Here is a 17,298-nt window from a genome sequence, read left to right as displayed (position 1 = left end):
AACAAGTGACTGCAATTCTTCGTAGAATGGAACGAGAGTTAAAGTCTCATCTTAGAAAACTCTTGGATCACATAACAATGCATGCATGCAAGCATATTATTTTGCTCTTACTTGTGGCCTGATTCTTCATGTTGGTTCAGTTAAGGGTTAGTATCAGTTTATTTAAATTAATACTGTGTCTGTGTGTGTTTCCTTTGTTTGTGTGCTTGCCCGTGTGTGTGTGTGTGTGTGTGTGTGTGTGTGTGTGTGTGTGTGTGTGTGTGTGTGTGTGTGTGTGTGTGTGTGTGTGTGTGTGTGTGTGTGTGTGTGTGTGTGTGTGTGCATGGCCATGTGTGTGTGTTTGAATACCTATTTGTGTGTGCATGCTCATGTGTGTGTGTGTGTGTGTGTGTGTGTGTGTGTGTGTGTGTGTGTGTGTGTGTGTGTGTGTGTGTGTGTGTGTGTGTGCGTGTGCTGCCTCATAAAGTGAGGCTATAATCCAAAATGTCTCACAAATACAAACGAGTGGCCTCAGCAGGAAATCGAACCCCTACCCCTCTCCCCCCAGTAGCCAATGGTGGATGGTCAGTTGAGCTGATCAACGGGGCATGGTGAAGGCTGCCGGTCACTTGTCAGAAGAGGATACCTCCAATGCCTGGAGTTCAAACAGATATTGTTTTTGTAGCAGACCTTCATCTCACTGTCATCACTTTGACACCAGTGGTATTTTCTTAATGAGACATATGTATAAATGTATTTCTGTATGTCTGTTAAAGACGTACCTTTATAATCAAACACTATATGTGCTGCATATGTCTAAAGCAACTCAGGAGACATGTTTTCATTTAGCTCGATCTTACTGTAAAGTATATGATTCCTCAACGATTTCTAAATAAAGCCTTATGATTGAACAAGCTCTGACCCTGTTGTTCAGTTGCATTATTTGGGGTCAAAAAGTAAAATGAGAGGAGTAGTTCATTTCTGAAATGTGGAAGTGTAGCTTCAACATATGAGTTGAAGAAAAAATACATAATGATTAAGGAATGAAGGGGCAAATTTTCATTCAGATTATATTTCAAGATCAGTTCTGTAACATTTACTTTTAATACGTCTCTGTCTATTTGGAAGAATAAGAAAAAGTTTGGACATTAATAACTTTTGTTTGTGTTTTGATAATATTTCACTGTTACAATTCTGTAGGCCTACTGTGTAGCTATATACAAATTCTGTTATCCAATTTTATTCAACTTGACTAATATGTTGCCATGGGTCGTCATATGCATATGGTTTGCATATGGTTTTGACCGACAGGAGTTGGCTCCAATTACTTATCTGTTTAACAACATAACCAATCAAACAGTAGGGAGGGAACTTTAATTATTCATCCGCGATTCCGCGTTTACACAGTCACATTTACAGCTCTGTCTTGTGTGCTGATCACTTGCCTACGACCATGTCCAAAGTGGAAAAGGATCCGGGTAGAGGTAGCCCACCTTTAAACTTTTGATCTTTAATCATAATGTTCAATTGCAAACAGAATCTTCTCTCAATTGATAACATGGACTGTTTGTGATATAGACAAACTAAAGTTGTGTTCCCCACTGACAGCAGATGTTGGTTCAGAAAGCAAAACGGCAACCGACCATGGAGGTGAGTGACATTGTTATACAGCAGAAGAACATGCAGCTATATACATCTAGTCTGGGCTGAACTGCATCGGGCTTATCGGGCACTTCCGCGCTGGGCTGACGTGCATCAGCCCTCGGGTCGGCCGTTCGGACACGCGGCCACGCCTTACTGACCGATTTGTTTAATTGTGTGTTTAATTTGGCACTAGCAAGTGGCAGCAAAGGATTGCCCACTGAAAATCGATTACTGTTCTGTGGGAAAGCGCCCTGTTAAGGTCCGGTCTGGTTACCCAGACGTGGTGCGGCGGGCAATGGGGATCATTGATGTCCAAGGATTTGTCGGTTGGCCAGAAATGGTTTTATTTCTATGTTCATTTTTTATGGTTGGGTTAAGGAATCGTGGTTATGAAACTTGGGAATGGCTGTAAATAGATAGCCTATGTTTCTTTATTTCAAGTACAGAAATAAATATACGTGCGTTAGCAACCCAACCTGTACACAAGTGCGAAAGGTTGGGAAGTGCTGGTCGGGGCCTCAATGACAGTGCCTTTTTTTTTCCCGGTTCTGCGACCCACCGAAAAGTGTGACCCCAGAGGGCGAGTCTTTATTTTCTTGATACAAACATTAATTCTACACAGTAGCATTTTATAGGAAATGCTCAAAGGTACATCAACTAATTAAACACTGACTGTAGCTTTTTATAGGGAAAGAAGCAACGGTGATGGACCGTCTACTAAACGCCCTATCCATTGTATGGGTCTGTGAAATGCTAATCAAACCAAATCTATTTATTAAACACATTGCAAATAACAAGGTGAGGGGTAGGGGGTAGATCTTATGTTGTTTTTATGTTTTTGTTATAATGCACACAGTTTTTTCGACTTCATGCCTGTCTACTTCAAAGTCGTGCTGCGCGCATGTTGCAGAAAATGTGCAACAGCGCTCCCTGGGGTCACACTTTTCGGTGGGTCGCAGAAATTGGGTGTAACACCGGTCTTTCGCTTCATTTGTAGGGTTAGGGACGGGTTAACACAATATAGTGATAGTGAGGTAAAATCGTTTTGGGCAAAATTTGAAAATAAGGAAAATAAGCCATATTGATATTGGCTATTTTGATGTGTGATATTTAATTTTGTGCTTCATTTCTTTCATACAATATTCTGGCAATCAAACTGAAGTGGATGCCCTTACTGGCAGGTAATATGTTTATCCATCCATCCATCCATCCATCCATCCATCCATCCATCCATCCATCCATCCATCCATCCATCCATCCATCCATCCATCCATCCATCCATCCATCCATCCATCCATCCATCCATCCATACATACATACATACATACATGTATGTATGTTTCTGGCCTGATCTCCTTGGTTGTATAGGACTCATCTTACAAAATCAGTTTCTTTCTGATCCTACTGTGTGTGTGTGTGTGTGTGTGTTTGTGTACGTGTGTGTGTGTGTGCACGTGTGCTGCCTCATGGTTACTGTCTAAAGTGACTTCACTCTGGGGGAGTACAAGATGAACCACAAGAGTCGCGGCATGGCACTCATCTTCAACCAGGAGACCTTCCTTCGTAAGAAGACTCGTTCTGGGACCAACATTGACCGCAACAATCTGGAGATAAGGTTACACGTCTCTATTTAAACGTATATGTATAGGTTTTATCTTTTGGACAAAAAACAATTGCCATGGTGGTTGTAGTTCTATTATGTTAAAATTCTTTGGCCTGCGTTTCCACTGTAAATTTTAGTTTTTGAAGCATGTTTGCTGGTTTGCACAATGCAGTCGATTATTTGGACGACAGGTATACAACCATCTGTACACAGATGAAATCAGGCTCAACCAATTTATTACAACCAGCGTAATGTTCAAAAATCCAATGGATCAAATTATCATCGGTTGTCGTCTAACAATAAAACAGCCTGCTGCTGCTTTTTGACAAACTAAAAGCTTGCTTTTAACGGGGCACTGCTATGGAATCACAGCTGTTTCAATAAAATCAAATAAAACTGTATTATGCTGGGTACACACTAAATGATTTAGAAAACTTGAGAGACCACACACCTTACATAGATTAAGATACATTTAACTGTTTGCTAACGCAGCACACAACACACAAACTGATTCCATTGCATAACAACCAAATCTCTCGCAATCAAAAGCTGTTCCTCTATTTCCAAAGACCAACACACATTTGCTTTCGCCTTGGATTTTGTTAAGATAACTTAACTGCGATTGGCTGTGGTCGGGGTCCTACCCACACTACAGGATATCAGATAGTAAATATTGAACAGGTTTAATGTTTGGATTTTGAATCTGTGAGCTTATATGTCTGTTTTTGTCATACCCCAATCACCATATACCCACTACAATAAATTAGACACACCAGTGTGTGTGTGTGTGTGTGTGTGTGTGTGTGTGTGTGTGTGTGTGTGTGTGTGTGTGTGTGTGTGTGTGTGTGTGTGTGTGTGTGCGTGTGGTTTGGGAAATCCCTTCCTTTTCTTAGATTTAAAGAGTTAAACTTTGATGTCACAGTCCATCAGGATCTGAGGAGGGTTGACATTCTGGCCAAGATTAAAGAAGGTAAGACACACAGGCTCCATTGCTAACGTCAATGAATTTGTCTCGTCTGTTGAACAGCTTCTTAAACTTAAATCTAAAATGTGCTCTTCTACTAGCGGCGCTGGATGACCACAACGTGAACGCGGACTGCTTCGTGTGTGTCTTCCTGAGTCATGGTGAGAAAGACAAGGTGTGTGCGCACGATGAAGACATCAGCATCGACGAAGTTACCGCCTTGTTCAAAGGAGACAAGTGCAGAAACCTCGTCGGGAAGCCTAAGATCTTTATACTACAGGTATAATACTCAATAATACTGTAAACATCAATTCTCGATTATACTGTTTGTACTACTAATGTGTATAATACTAAAATATGCTGTACATAATACTCAATAATACTCTAAACATCACTGAATTATACTGTTTATACTACTAATGTATATTCTATAATATATTGTATAGACTATTCTTTGAACTTTGAACTTTGGGAACATTTTGATTGACAACACTGAGTTAACAGTTTTGGTTTCACTTTTACAATGTTGTGTAAAGTTACACAACTATGACATCCATCTAAACACTTTCGTGTTATCCGTCTTTGACTATGGCAAAACCTCAATACTAATGCTTCAAGACGACACTGTAGACCATAAAATACTTTTGGACAGGATAGAACAGTTGGTGGGGCTTTCAGGCACGGTCTTAAATTGGTTTAGGTCCTACCTACAAAATAGGAACTCCTTTGTTTCCATTGGTGACTTTGTATCAGAGTCAACCAACGCGACCTGTGCATTCCCACAAGTTTCAATCTTAGGACCCTCTTTATTCAACATCTTCATGCTCCACTAGGGCAAATCATGCAAAATAACAATATTGACCATCATTGCTATATTGATGACACGCAATTCTATTTATCGCTATCACCAAATGACTATCGGCCCATAAATCTGCTGTGCCAGTGCATTGAGCAAGTCAAAGACTGGATGTGCTGGATATCCCATTTTTAAGCAATTGGTATTTTAACTGAAGTAATCCTCATTGATTCTCCATATTGAATAAAAGTATAATCAAACCGTGACCATGTGAATAGCTATCCAAATGCTAAGTAAGGGGTGATAGCCAGCCCTACTAACTGACCCTGTCTCTCTCCAGGCCTGCTAACTGACCCTGTCTCTCTCCAGGCCTGCTTACTGACCCCGTCTCTGCCAAGGCCTGCTCACTGACCCTTTATCTGTCCAGCCCTGCTAACTGACCCTTTCTCTGTCCAGGCCTGCTAACTGTCTGTCCAGGTCTGCTAACTGACCTTGTCTTCCTCCAGGCCTGCTAACTGACCCTGTCTTTCTCCAGGCCTGCCGTGGGCGTGAGTACGACCCCCCTGTGACTGGCATGGCCGGGGACAGTGACGAAGAGGAGCACCAGGTGGTGGCGGACGCTGGTGTATTCCACACACTGCCTGCTGGTGCTGACTTCCTCATGTGCTACTCTGTGGCCAAAGGTGAGACGGGGGGAGGGGGGGGGGCTGTTTCGTGGGCTCAAGCAGGATACCCAAAACCACCAGCACAGACCTTCAGTTATTCTTTTGATTCTGCGACCTAATTATGCATCTTAATCCTACCTGCTAAATGCTTTTTCTCTGCAATTTTTCTTTTTCTTTTGCAAAATACAAATTGCCCTATACACGAAAAAGGGAAACCTAAAAGAAAATCAAATGTGAGATAGATTTAGTCCCGGAAAGTTCATTTACAACTACAAAAATATGTTTTCAGTATACAGCTGTCAGTTCAACTCTGGTTTCATGTCATTTCTCCGATGCTCCATTGTTCCGACCTCTCGGTCGTAGGCAGACTCCGACGGCGGAGCAGCTGCTCCAACGCCGGAGGACTCGGTATACGACCGAGAGGAGCTCCTCCGGTGGCGGAGCAGCTCCGCTGGGAGTCTGCATACGGCAACAATCCCTTTCTCCTCCATGTCGCGGTTCAATCTGGAATTCAGAGTCAAAGCCAAAGTACCTTTCCCCCCAATTCCTTCTCCACCATGGCTGAGATAACCCCCACTTCGGGTCTTTACTTGTGGAAGTACCAGAGAGTCGGAGTACCCAACGGAGTCTTTTAGATTCATATCATCAGAGAATAGCCCTCTCAGTTCGGCCGCGGCGCAATGAATGAATAAAGATCATTAACCCGTCTTGAGAAAGAAACATTCATATGCCAGTTACTACTTTACAACCTTGTTGATGACAAACATTTAGAAAACATGTACTTTTAATTCAGCCTTGGGTGAAATCAAAGCGTAGGGTGTACTGAATGCATGTTGATTATTATACACTTCTTATAGGGGGTAACTACATTGGCACAACACTGGCTTCCTCCATTTTCTGCGACACCTTTTTAGATAAATCGCCATTTCTCGTTTTCCAACAGCGATAACAACACGACTACCATCTCCTTCTACTTCTGGCTCACGGCCCACGTAAAAGATCTCGAGCATGCGCAGAACACAAATTCAAATTCCAATTCGATTGACTGTAAACATGCATGCCTAATGCGACTATCAAGTATCAGGAGTGCTTACTTGTTGGTCTGAACGTGCAGTGGGAGCAAAGGGCCCAGACCTCAACAGCTCTCCCATAGTCATCGTACCAAACCCGATTTCAACTTGTTCCCCAACAATGGGCAGAAGTCACACACATAGCAAACAAATTTTCAAATCAATGGCCTTTGAAAATGAAACCATATTTCACTTTGATTTGTGTTTCTATGTATGTATAAACCTCAAATTACAATTTTGGGGTTCACTATTGCTGTCCTGCAAAGACAGATATAACAGTCAGTGTATGTGTGTGTGTGTTCAGGGTATTTTTCCTTTAGGGATCCCTCCTTTGGCTCCTGGTACATCCAGGACCTCTGCGAGACCCTGAAGGGTTGCGGAAATACCCTGGAGTTCACAGAGCTGCTGACCCTGGTGAACAGTAAGGTGGCCAAGCGTTCCGTTCCGAAATGCAGAGACAAAGAGCTCAAAGGAAAGAAGCAGATTCCCTGCTTTGCTTCCATGCTCACCAAGAAGCTCTACTTCCGACCAAAAAAGTAGTATCAGATCGATAATCTCAAATCGGTTCTGTGATTGTATAGCCCGGCTTTTGATAATGTTCACAGATGATTTATTTTTTGAAAGGGTTGTAGGTGAATGGGATTTTATATCCTGCCTGAATCATTCCCATCATTTGTAACTGATGTGTTGGCTAAATGGACAATGTACCATCATATGGAAGTCATAAAGTTTCATAGCGAGTAATCAGTACACAGCTTCAAGTTTTATAATAATGTTTATCAATGGTGTATAAAACAACTCAGGATCCATGTTTACCATCTGCTAGCACGACGTACCTGTATAAATGCATGGTTCCTGTCTTTGAAATAAAACCTTATGTTCGATCAAGCTTTGACTTTGTGTTTCAGTTGCTGAGATTCATTGGGGGCAAGAAAATGTATTTTGTGTGGGGGGAGAGGGGGAAGTGTAGCTTCAATATATGGTGTGGGGGGGAAGTGGTTTTCTCAACAAATCTCAAGCTGTTCAGGTTTTTGGGCAGAAACATTTTGCTGTCGCAGTTCTTTGGTGCGGGTTTTGTAGCATGTGATGGTCTGAAGGCCCTGAAACAGGCTCTGTGTGTCTCTGCTGTCTTTCAAAGAGCAGGTTACTGACTGATCACAGGCCAGTTTCATCCCCGGCTCAGAAGGCGTTGTCTCTGGCCCTCAGAAGCCGGTGGACATCCCCTGTCAGCCATCGCTTCCGGTTTAGCCCATGTGGTGATGGTCTTTGTGTGGGTCACACCCAAGCCCCCAGTAACAGTGCATACTTCCCTAATCCACCAGTGCTCAGCGGCCAAGCCTGGTATTGCAGCTGTTTAAGCGGGCTGTGGACTGGTCCCTCGATTCAAGGGGCCCAGAAGTAGATATCTCCGTTCACTCCAAAGTGGGGAACAAGAATGTGTCTCCGCAAAAAATGTGTCTCCAATCATATCAATCAAAGGCTCATAATCATCTTTATGCCATGTACTAAAAAATTTAAGTTTTCTCTTTTCAAAACGCCACCGCAAGCGTTTTATTAGCCTTCTTCTGTAATTATTTTTTGCTGGAGAAGGAGGGGTGGGCAGCTGAAAGGAGTCGTAGTGCAACAAATGTTGTTTCGGCCCGGCATTCGAGAGGGCCTAGTGCACGGCTCCGTTAACTTCTCGCTCAACCACATACAACAACCACACAGACATTGAGGAATACACAGACACTGTTACTTCTTACATGAGTAAGAGCATCGATGATTTGACTCATACAAAGACTATCATCATTCAGGCTAACCGGAAGCCATGGCTGACAGGGGATGTCCACCAGCTGCTGAGGACCAGAGACAACGCCGAGCCGGGGATAAAACTGGCCTGAGAACAGCGAGAGCCAATCTGTCCCGTGCCATCAGGAAAGCAAAACAGGACTATACAAAAAAGATAACCTGCCACAGACAACAGAGACGAGCAGAGACTGTGGCCGGGCATTCAGACCATCACGGACTACAAGTCTGCGCCACAGATCTCTCTACGACAACATCTCTCTGCTCAACAACCTCAACAGCTTCTTTGCATGGTTTGAAGCCACAAACCCACAGAAAACTCCACCCACCCCCCACGATCACCCTCTGTGCCTGTCTGCTGCCAGGGTGAAGAGGACTCTCTCCACTATCATCCCCCGCAGTGCAACAGACCCATACAACATTCCAGGCCATGTGTTGAAGGCCTGCAAAGAGGAGCTTAATGGATGTCTTCACGGATGTTTTTAACTCTTTTCTGAGACTGCTTTTCCATCACGTTTCAAGGCCAACATCATCATACCTCTGCCAAAGAAACCTGCTCCATCCTCCTTCAATGACTATTGCCCTGTGGCACTTACCCCCATCATCATGAAGTGTTTTGAACGGCTAGTCATGTCACACATCAAATCAATCCTCGCCCCAACCCTGGCCCCCTTCCAGTTTGCATACAGAGCCAAACGGTCCACAGAGGATGCAATCAGCTCTGCTTTCCACCCAGGCCCCACCCCAGAATGCTCTTCATAGACTTCAGTTCAGCAGTCAACACCATTATCCCATAGCAACTCATCTGTAAACTGGACCAGCTGGGGCTCAACACCTCCCTCTGCAACTGGCTGCTGGACTTCCTCAGTGAGAGGCCACAAGCTGTACGAGTCAGCAACAAGACCTCGAGCAGCATCACACTCAGCACAGGAGCCCCCCAAGGCTGTGTGTTCAGTCCCCTGCTCTTCACCCTGCTGACTCACGACTGCACACCAACCTACAGCACCAATCACACAGGGAAGTTTGCGGACGACACAACTCTGGTGGGTCTCATCAACAAGGACAACGAGATCCACGACATTAAGGTCAACCTTCTAACCACGTGGGGCAGATAAAACAACCTCCTGCTGAATGTCAGCAAAACCAAAGAGATTGTTGTTGACTTCAGGAGACGCCACACCCAACACCCACCACCCACCACGACCATCGATGGTGCTGCTGTGGAGAGAGTGAGTGGCCTCACCCACAAAGCAACCATGATTGAGAGTGACGCCAGCCACCCCGCACTCAGTCTGTTCAGCCCCTTGCCCTCTGGGAGAAGGTATCGGAGCCTCCGTTCCCGCTCCACCAGGCTAACAAACAGCTTCATCCACCAGGCTGTCAGGAAGCTGAACTCTCTCTCCCCTCTCTCCCCTCAGCTTCATCCACCAAGCTATTAGGAAGCTCACTCTCTCCACTTCCCCCCCTTAAATGTCAAGTTTGAATTAACAACCGCAGAACCTCTTTGTGCACGACGATTCAGAGTTCATCAAAAAGCAGCAGGAAGCTGATTCGACTTCAACCGATGACTGAATCCATTCGATTTTTGAACATTACACTGGTTGTAATAAGTTAGTTCAGCCTGATCTCATCTGTGCACATGGGGACTTGTAAATGCCCCCTAGGGGTGTAAAACTGAAATGTGTGGTTAATTTCATCATTAATCATTAAACCAGTTGTATATAATGTTATCGACAGCCATTTCAGAATTGTTGCACTGCCGTTGGTCCCTTGGAACCAATTGGCTGACAATACAATGTCTGGAAAAGTACTAATGTGAAAGAGAAACCAAAGCTGATTACAGTGTTCAGTGTTGTAAATCAAAGTTCAACTATGTAATTCAGTCTCTCCTAGCAACATATGTCGGGGCGGACTTATGACTAATTCAATTGTGAAATACCATTCAGAGCTTTCATTTTTGAATCCTTTTGTTTTTTTAAATGATTAAATAATTAAACTCACCATATATTGAAGCTACACTTTTACATTTTCTGAAACAATCTCTCCCCCCCACCCCCAATACATTTTCTGGCCCCAAATGAATCTCAGCAACTGAAACCCAAAGTCAAAGCTTGATTGAACATAAGGTTTTATTGCATAGAAACTGCTGAGGAACCATACATTTTACAGGTACACAGGTGGCTAGAGGATGATAAACATGGTTCCTGAGTTGTTTTAGACACCATACATTGGATTATTACTCAAACATGAGGCTGTGTAATAATAATAATAATAATACATTTAATTTAGAGGCGCCTTTCAAGACACCCAAGGTCACCAGGTGTACACACTATACAACATGCATCATAGTATGTTGGTATCGTATGCTGGATATCTGACTCCATGCAGACAATAAACCTACATCTTTAACAGAAAAACATCCCGGAGGTACTCTATGCTAAAATGGTCCTGTTGTAAAGCCTTATAATATAAAACACATTTTCATATTTTTTTGGGTTGAGAGTCTTAAAAGTAAACGAAAAAGGTGTGTGGGGCCTATAATATCTTTTAGTGATTGACTTTATTTTTGTTTCTTTCTGCCCTCTTATAGTTTGTTTGATGCATTTGAACCTTTAGGAAATAAATATATATTTATATCCAAAATGAATTACGCTTCATGATTGTTAATCCCACTCTATGAAACTTTATGACTTCCATATGATGGTGCATTGTCAATTTAGCCAACACATTAGTTCCAAATTATGAGAATGATTCAGGCAGGATAATAAAACATTATTCACCTATGACCCTTTCAAAAAATAAAACTTCTAATGTTTTGGTCGGAAGTAAAGCTTCTTGGTGAGCATGGAAGCGAAGCAGGGAATCTGCTTCTTCCCGATGGCATCTGAGACGGACCGCTTGCACACCTTACTGTTCACCAGGGTCAGCAGCTCTGTGAACTCCAGGGAACCTCCGCACCTGTGCCTCTGGATGATATTATGAATCCGAGCAATTGCGCTACATCCGCAGTAAACACTAGTGCATGGTACCGTGGCCGCAAGCTGCTCAGGGCCACACCCTCCACCTTGACCCGCCTGTAAAAAACGGCACGTTTGTGGAAAGCTCATTGTGGGACTGGCTCATAGTGGCCGTAATTCTGCATCATAGCTGATTTCTTGAACGTCTTCAAATACTGTATTAAGGCCCCACTAACACAAGTCCAGACCAACAAGTAAGCACTCTTGCATCCCCTCAATGTTCAATTCCCCTTTGAACAATGAGGGGTTGCAGGAGTGCGTACTTGTTTGTCAGTAAGCCACTGTCACCAGAGTCATGGTTCATGTGGGATTGAGGTGAACAAATCCATTTGAATGAGCTGTACACAGACTAGAGTTTGATAGGATCAAGAACTTTTAATGCAGGAAGAATACGGACTAATGATGTATAGTTTTTCTTTACATAAACCTTCCGGGAGAGAATCAATCTTATATTCAAATATTTTTCGCATTTCAATTTTTCATGAAAAGGGCATGGTTTTGCAAATTACTTTTTTTGCAGAGAAAAAAATGGGAGTTACACAAAGAATTAGGACTCAGAATCAAAGAATGACGGAAGGACTGTGCCGGTTGTTTTGGGTATCCTGCGTGAGCCCACGAAACAGGGCCTTTTCAGCTGTCGCACCCTGCCTCTGGAAGATACCCCCCCCACCCCCAACCACATCGGACAGGCTAGCCCCCGGCCGTCATTCAAAAAGGCCCTCAAAACCCCCCTTTTCCAACTGTCTCACCTTTGGCCACAGAGTAGCACATGAGGAAGTCAGCACCAGCAGGCAGTGTGTGGAACACACCATCGTCCGCCACCACCTGCTCCTCCTCTTCGTCACTGTCCCCGGCAATGCCAGTCACAGGGAGGTCGAACTCACGCCCACGGCAGGCCTGGAAAAAGACAGGGTCAGTTAGTAGGCCTTTAGAAAGACCGGGTCAGTTAGCAGGCCTGGAGAAAGACAGGGTCAGTTAGTAGGCCTGGACAGAGACAGTTACCAGGGCTCAACAGAGACAGGGTCAGTTAGCAGGCCTGGGCAGAGACAGGGTCAGTAAGCAGGCCTGGGCAGAGACAGGGTCAGTTAGCAGGCCTGGGCAGAGACAGGGTCAGTTAGCAGGCCCAGGCTATGTATGCATGCATGTATGCATGCATGCATGTGTGTATGTATGTATGTATGTATGTATGTATGCATAAACATATTACCTGCCAATAAGGGCATCCACTTCGGTTGCTGTTTTGCTGTCTGGAGCACCTGCTGTCAGTGGGGAACAAAACTTTGGTTTTCGAAGTTTTCCTTCGCATAAGGAAAATATGATGGTCTATCTATATCACAAACAGTCCATGGTATCAATTGAGAGAAGATTCTGTTTAAAATTTAACATTATGATTAAAGATCAAAGGTTTAACTGTAGGCTACCTCGAGACGCACCCTTTTCCGCTTTAGAAATGGTAGTCAAGTGATCAGCACACACTGAAACAGAGAAAGTGACAGAAAAAGCGACTGTCAACCGATGACTACTAGTTATAGTTCCCTCCCTACTGTTTGATTGGTTAGGTTGTAAAACAGATAAGCAATTGGAGCTCACTCCTGTCGGTCAAAACCATATCCAAACGTTCTAGGCTAGGAGTTCAATTCCTGCTGAGGCCACCCATTTAAAAAATGTATGTATGTAATTGTGAGACATTTTGGATTATAGCCTCACTTTATGAGACAGCACACGCACGCACGCACGTGCGCGCGCACACAAGCACACAAACACACACACACACACACACACACAGGGGCAAGCAGACACACAAACAAAGGAAACACACACTGACACACAGTAATAATATCAATAAACTGATACTAACGCTAACCCTAAACTGAACAAACATGAAGAATCATGCCAGAAGTAAGAGCAAAATAATATGTATGCATGTATGTATTGTTATGTGATCCAAGAGTTTTCTAAGATGAGACTATAACTCTTGTTCCCTCCTACGAAGAATTGCAGTCACTTGTTAACAATCTCCCAAGTTAGAGGCTAGTGCCCAGCAAGCTTCTGGGGTATGTTCATTGAGGATGGATAAGAATAGGAGAAACTAGAAAAGTCTTAATCCAATTCCTTTGGAGGCTGGATATATTTATTTCAACAACATATAAAATCAAAAAGAGATACCTTAAAGCAGTTTTCAGTTTTTTTTTTTTACATGAAGAACAAAGAAAAAGAAGGGAGCTGGCAACTTGGATTCCTTGTCCTTTCCTCCTGCATTGTCCATGACTTCACTGTACGGTACACATTATTATCCTACACTCATACCTCTACTGTACTGTATCCCCCTCTTTTACAGGGAGGTTGACCGTTTTATTGCCAAGTTAATTTAATAGTCAGCAAGTAAGTTAGAAAGTTGCTACCCTAAGTGGGCCCCACTTGCCACGTGTTGCTGGAAGTTGGAAAGCCCCCAGCAGCAGGTGCACCCCTCAGTGAAGTTTGGGTTCGGAGATGTCTCTATTTTCATGTTGGCCAATGATGGTTGTTCCAGAATGCCAATATACGATCGGATCGCCAGGGGTTGGTTGGAGTAGGGTGCGTGTGTGTGTGTGTGTGTGTGGGGGGGGGGGGGAGTTAGATCAAGTATAAGCAATATAGTTAAAGTTACGTGGATAATCATTTATGAAAGTCAACGTTGTATTTAATTTATAATTTTTTTTTAAATCTAATAATTACTGCTGCTCCAATTGTATGGGACTGTTGCCAAGTTAATCCCTCCAATAATTGAATAACAATGTCATTTCAACAGCACCAATCACATGGGGAAGTTTGCGGACGACACAACTCTGGTGGGACTCATCACCAAGGACGACGAGAGCCACTGCAGGAAGGAGTCAACCTTCTGACCACGTGGTGCAGAGACAACAACCTTCTACTGAATGTCAGCAAAACCAAAGAGATTGTTGTTGACTTTCGGAGATGGCACAACGAACACCCACCACTGACCATCGATGGTGCTGCTGTGGAGAGAGTGAGCAGCACCAAATTCCTGGGGGTGCACATCAGTGAAGACCTCTCCTGGACCACCAACACTGCATCACTGGCAAAGAAAGCACAGCGGCACATTCTACCGGGACACCATTGAGAGCATCCTGTCCAGTTGCATCACTGTGTGGGGCGGGAGCTGCACTGACTACTACAGGAGAGCCCTGCAACACATAGTGAACACAGCTGGAAAGATCATGGGTGCCCCATGATCTTTCCAGCAACTTTGTTACTTACTTGCTGACTTTTAAATAAACTTGCCAATAAAACGGTCAACCTCCCTATAAAAGAGGGGGATACAGTACAGTAGAGGTATGAGTGTAGGATAATATCCCTCCAATAATTGAATAACAATGTAATTTATAAAACGATGGCTCACTTTTAAAGGCAGAGTGTCTGATTGGTGCGACAGTAACACAGCAGCATGTTCAGTTTAACATTCTAATTTTTATGTCATCTTTAATATCAAAATCCAAATCTTATCTATTAAGTTAACTTATTTTTATGGACTTCATTACGTTTTATTACAATGAACAGGATGTAAGATACAGTAGTTTCCTGGTCGAACAACAATTGTATTTCCACACAAACATTTATTTGCTGTTTTCCATTGGATATTGTCCTACACCATTTGTATTAACTTGAATGTAATCGATTTAAACAATATTGCACATTTGTAGAATTCAAATATTATCTAAATACATAAATAAATCATTAATAAAGTAATGCTTATAATCCACATTCACTTGCCAGAAATACCCCACCACTAAACCCTGAGTAATACTTTTTAAAGTTTGAAAAGCTGTAGTTTCCTTTTTCCAGTGTTTTAGTTAATCACCTGCTCTTCACAGCCCACTTCAGTGTTTTTTTGTTGGTCACAACTCCTTCATCAGCTCAAACTGACAAATGCAGGTCTCCCGCTGGCTGTCCAGGTAAGGTTTACATCCCAAATGCATGACTGCATCAAAGAGCAAAATCACCGCTGACTCACACGCTGTCGGGAGACAAGGAGTACATGAGCACTCAGCAGCACACAAGTGGAAAATAATGTCCCCGTTTAGACAATACACCACCATGGTAATTATAAAGTAACCCTACAGGTATTAGCATGTGTACTCACTTCATGGTGCATTTAAATCTGTTAATGTCCCAATTCATGAAAAGTTGTAAAATTGTAGCGGTCATATTTGTTATAGGCCTACATGGTTTTACTGAAATAAAGTTAGCCTTTGACGGCCAACTGCGACGTTGAAATAATCCCTCTAAAGAAAGTGAATGACTTCCGGCGATTTGGTCGCTCAATTCGCTTCTGGTGTGGACGGACAGTGGGTTGAAACATCAAACTAAACCAATTTCAATGTCATTTATAAAACCCTAGCCTATTTATTAGCTGTTTTGTGTCGATGGTTCAGATTACTAGAAATGTCATATTTATGAGCTCAGTAGAGTTAAAAATATATGAATGTCAATGCTGAACCTATTATTGCAACAAAACAAAAAAGATTCTGACCCATATACTTAGAATTCAGCAGTGCCCTACGTAGCTTTAAAACGTCACGTTGTGCCATTGAATAAAACATTTTCTTGTCGCCGGTTGTTATTACCTTGGACCCCTTGGGCCAATCCCAGAGTCTGTTGCACGTTCCTGCAGATGGTATCAAGGCAGTCTTGAAATTGTTCGTCACAGTCAAGTTTCTGACGACCGCAGGAGTCGTAACAACGGTCATGTTGGTTACAGCACTTGGTCATGGATGGGATTCCTATGTCAAACTTCAAACAGACATTTGTATCGTTTATCACTCTTGTTTGGCTTACATGGTAAGACATTGCGACATAAAAACAGGTATACTGTAGTAATTCATTTTTTCCTAAATGTTTCATAATGTAATCCAGGCTCACATGGAATCCAAACAGTGGAGATCCGCAGCCGTTAGGGGGCGGTGGTCTGTAGCCAGGACGAGGGGCTGGCTGATATCCTACAAGGGGCAAATGACATACCATACAAATTACACGTTTTGGCTGTTACGAGAAGATTATGTGACAATATATTTCACAGAATTACAACAGATGACACGCTTTTTAAATCAGCCAGCAACTTTAATGAAAACCTTACACTATGCCAACGAGGACAGAAAGGATAGCTTACCATCAGTGCATTTATATTGGCACAAACCATCATAGCCGCCAAACAGGTCCAGCGCAACATTTAGATATGTATCAATCTTGTGAACTCCATTACGGATTGTTTTTAAAGTCTTTCGCCAGTCTGGCGTTTCGGGTTCTTGTTTAGACATAGACACACGCAATAGGCCCCCACAGAAAAACAAACCAAAAACACCCATCGAGGCGCAGTAGCGCATATTGCACTTGATTGACAACTACAAATATTTTCCTGTTAGTATATATTAGTATTCCATCTTTATTGTTTTCCTAATTCGCTTCAAGAATATTGTGGCAAAGGTTGCTGAAGTTGTAAAGTCGTTTCCGGGTTCGGTGTAATCACGTGGTACTGATTACATAACGAAAATGCCGTTTATCAAACGCCAACGTGTCGGATTTTCTAAACACTACCTCCCACATTGAAGCAACTCCCCATCATTAGTTAGGGTGCTGCTTTTTTGTTATCAAGTTAGAAGTCTATCTCAAATGGTTAAGCCCGCAAAGAGCAAGAGTCTAAACTGCTCCAGTTTTCTTAATCGCAATTACGTAACAACCAACTATAACATGAACTAGCAATTAACAGCATGC

At 43.0% G+C, this 17,298-nt stretch overlaps 3 protein-coding genes and 1 long non-coding RNA gene across 5 annotated transcripts; 2 read left to right on the top strand and 2 right to left on the bottom strand.

Moving 5' to 3' along the window:
• Positions 1-1,341: 1,341 nt before the first annotated feature.
• Positions 1,342-7,608, top strand: LOC132454291 (caspase-6-like). Of its 2 annotated transcripts, none has more exons than XM_060047565.1 (8): positions 1,342-1,463; positions 1,588-1,629; positions 2,786-2,804; positions 3,107-3,238; positions 4,120-4,196; positions 4,292-4,470; positions 5,522-5,669; positions 7,026-7,608. In XM_060047565.1, exons 1-8 carry the CDS (start codon positions 1,433-1,435, stop codon positions 7,259-7,261), a joined length of 864 nt encoding a protein of 287 aa, XP_059903548.1. In that variant the 5' UTR covers positions 1,342-1,432; the 3' UTR covers positions 7,262-7,608. The 2 variants fall into 2 exon arrangements, with proteins under 2 accessions (XP_059903548.1, XP_059903550.1); XM_060047567.1 differs by having other exon boundaries at positions 1,358-1,463; positions 1,591-1,629.
• A 3,450-nt stretch (positions 7,609-11,058) lies between these two features.
• On the bottom strand, positions 11,059-12,459 carry LOC132453746 (caspase-6-like; the record flags this gene model as incomplete). Its single annotated transcript, XM_060046690.1, has 2 exons — positions 11,059-11,556; positions 12,250-12,459. Coding segments are annotated over 2 exons (450 nt in total), but the record flags the coding sequence as incomplete, so codon positions are not given.
• Positions 12,460-14,198: 1,739 nt separating this feature from the next.
• On the top strand, positions 14,199-15,443 carry LOC132454290 (uncharacterized). The gene is made up of 2 exons (XR_009524906.1): positions 14,199-15,040; positions 15,088-15,443. It is a non-coding gene; the product is annotated as an uncharacterized LOC132454290 (long non-coding RNA).
• Positions 15,124-17,215, bottom strand: pla2g12a (phospholipase A2, group XIIA). The gene is made up of 4 exons (XM_060047564.1): positions 16,697-17,215; positions 16,450-16,526; positions 16,155-16,320; positions 15,124-15,544 (listed from the first exon to the last, which is right to left on the bottom strand). The coding sequence occupies exons 1-4, from the start codon at positions 16,908-16,910 to the stop codon at positions 15,426-15,428; spliced, it is 576 nt and encodes a 191-aa protein (XP_059903547.1). The 5' UTR covers positions 16,911-17,215; the 3' UTR covers positions 15,124-15,425.
• Positions 17,216-17,298: the final 83 nt, after the last annotated feature.

Source organism: Gadus macrocephalus, chromosome 3, assembly GCF_031168955.1.
Source record: "Gadus macrocephalus chromosome 3, ASM3116895v1".
Taxonomy (NCBI): domain Eukaryota; kingdom Metazoa; phylum Chordata; class Actinopteri; order Gadiformes; family Gadidae; genus Gadus; species Gadus macrocephalus.
The sequence above is the reverse complement of the archived record's forward strand: the minus strand, read 5'-3'. Positions and strand labels throughout refer to the sequence as shown.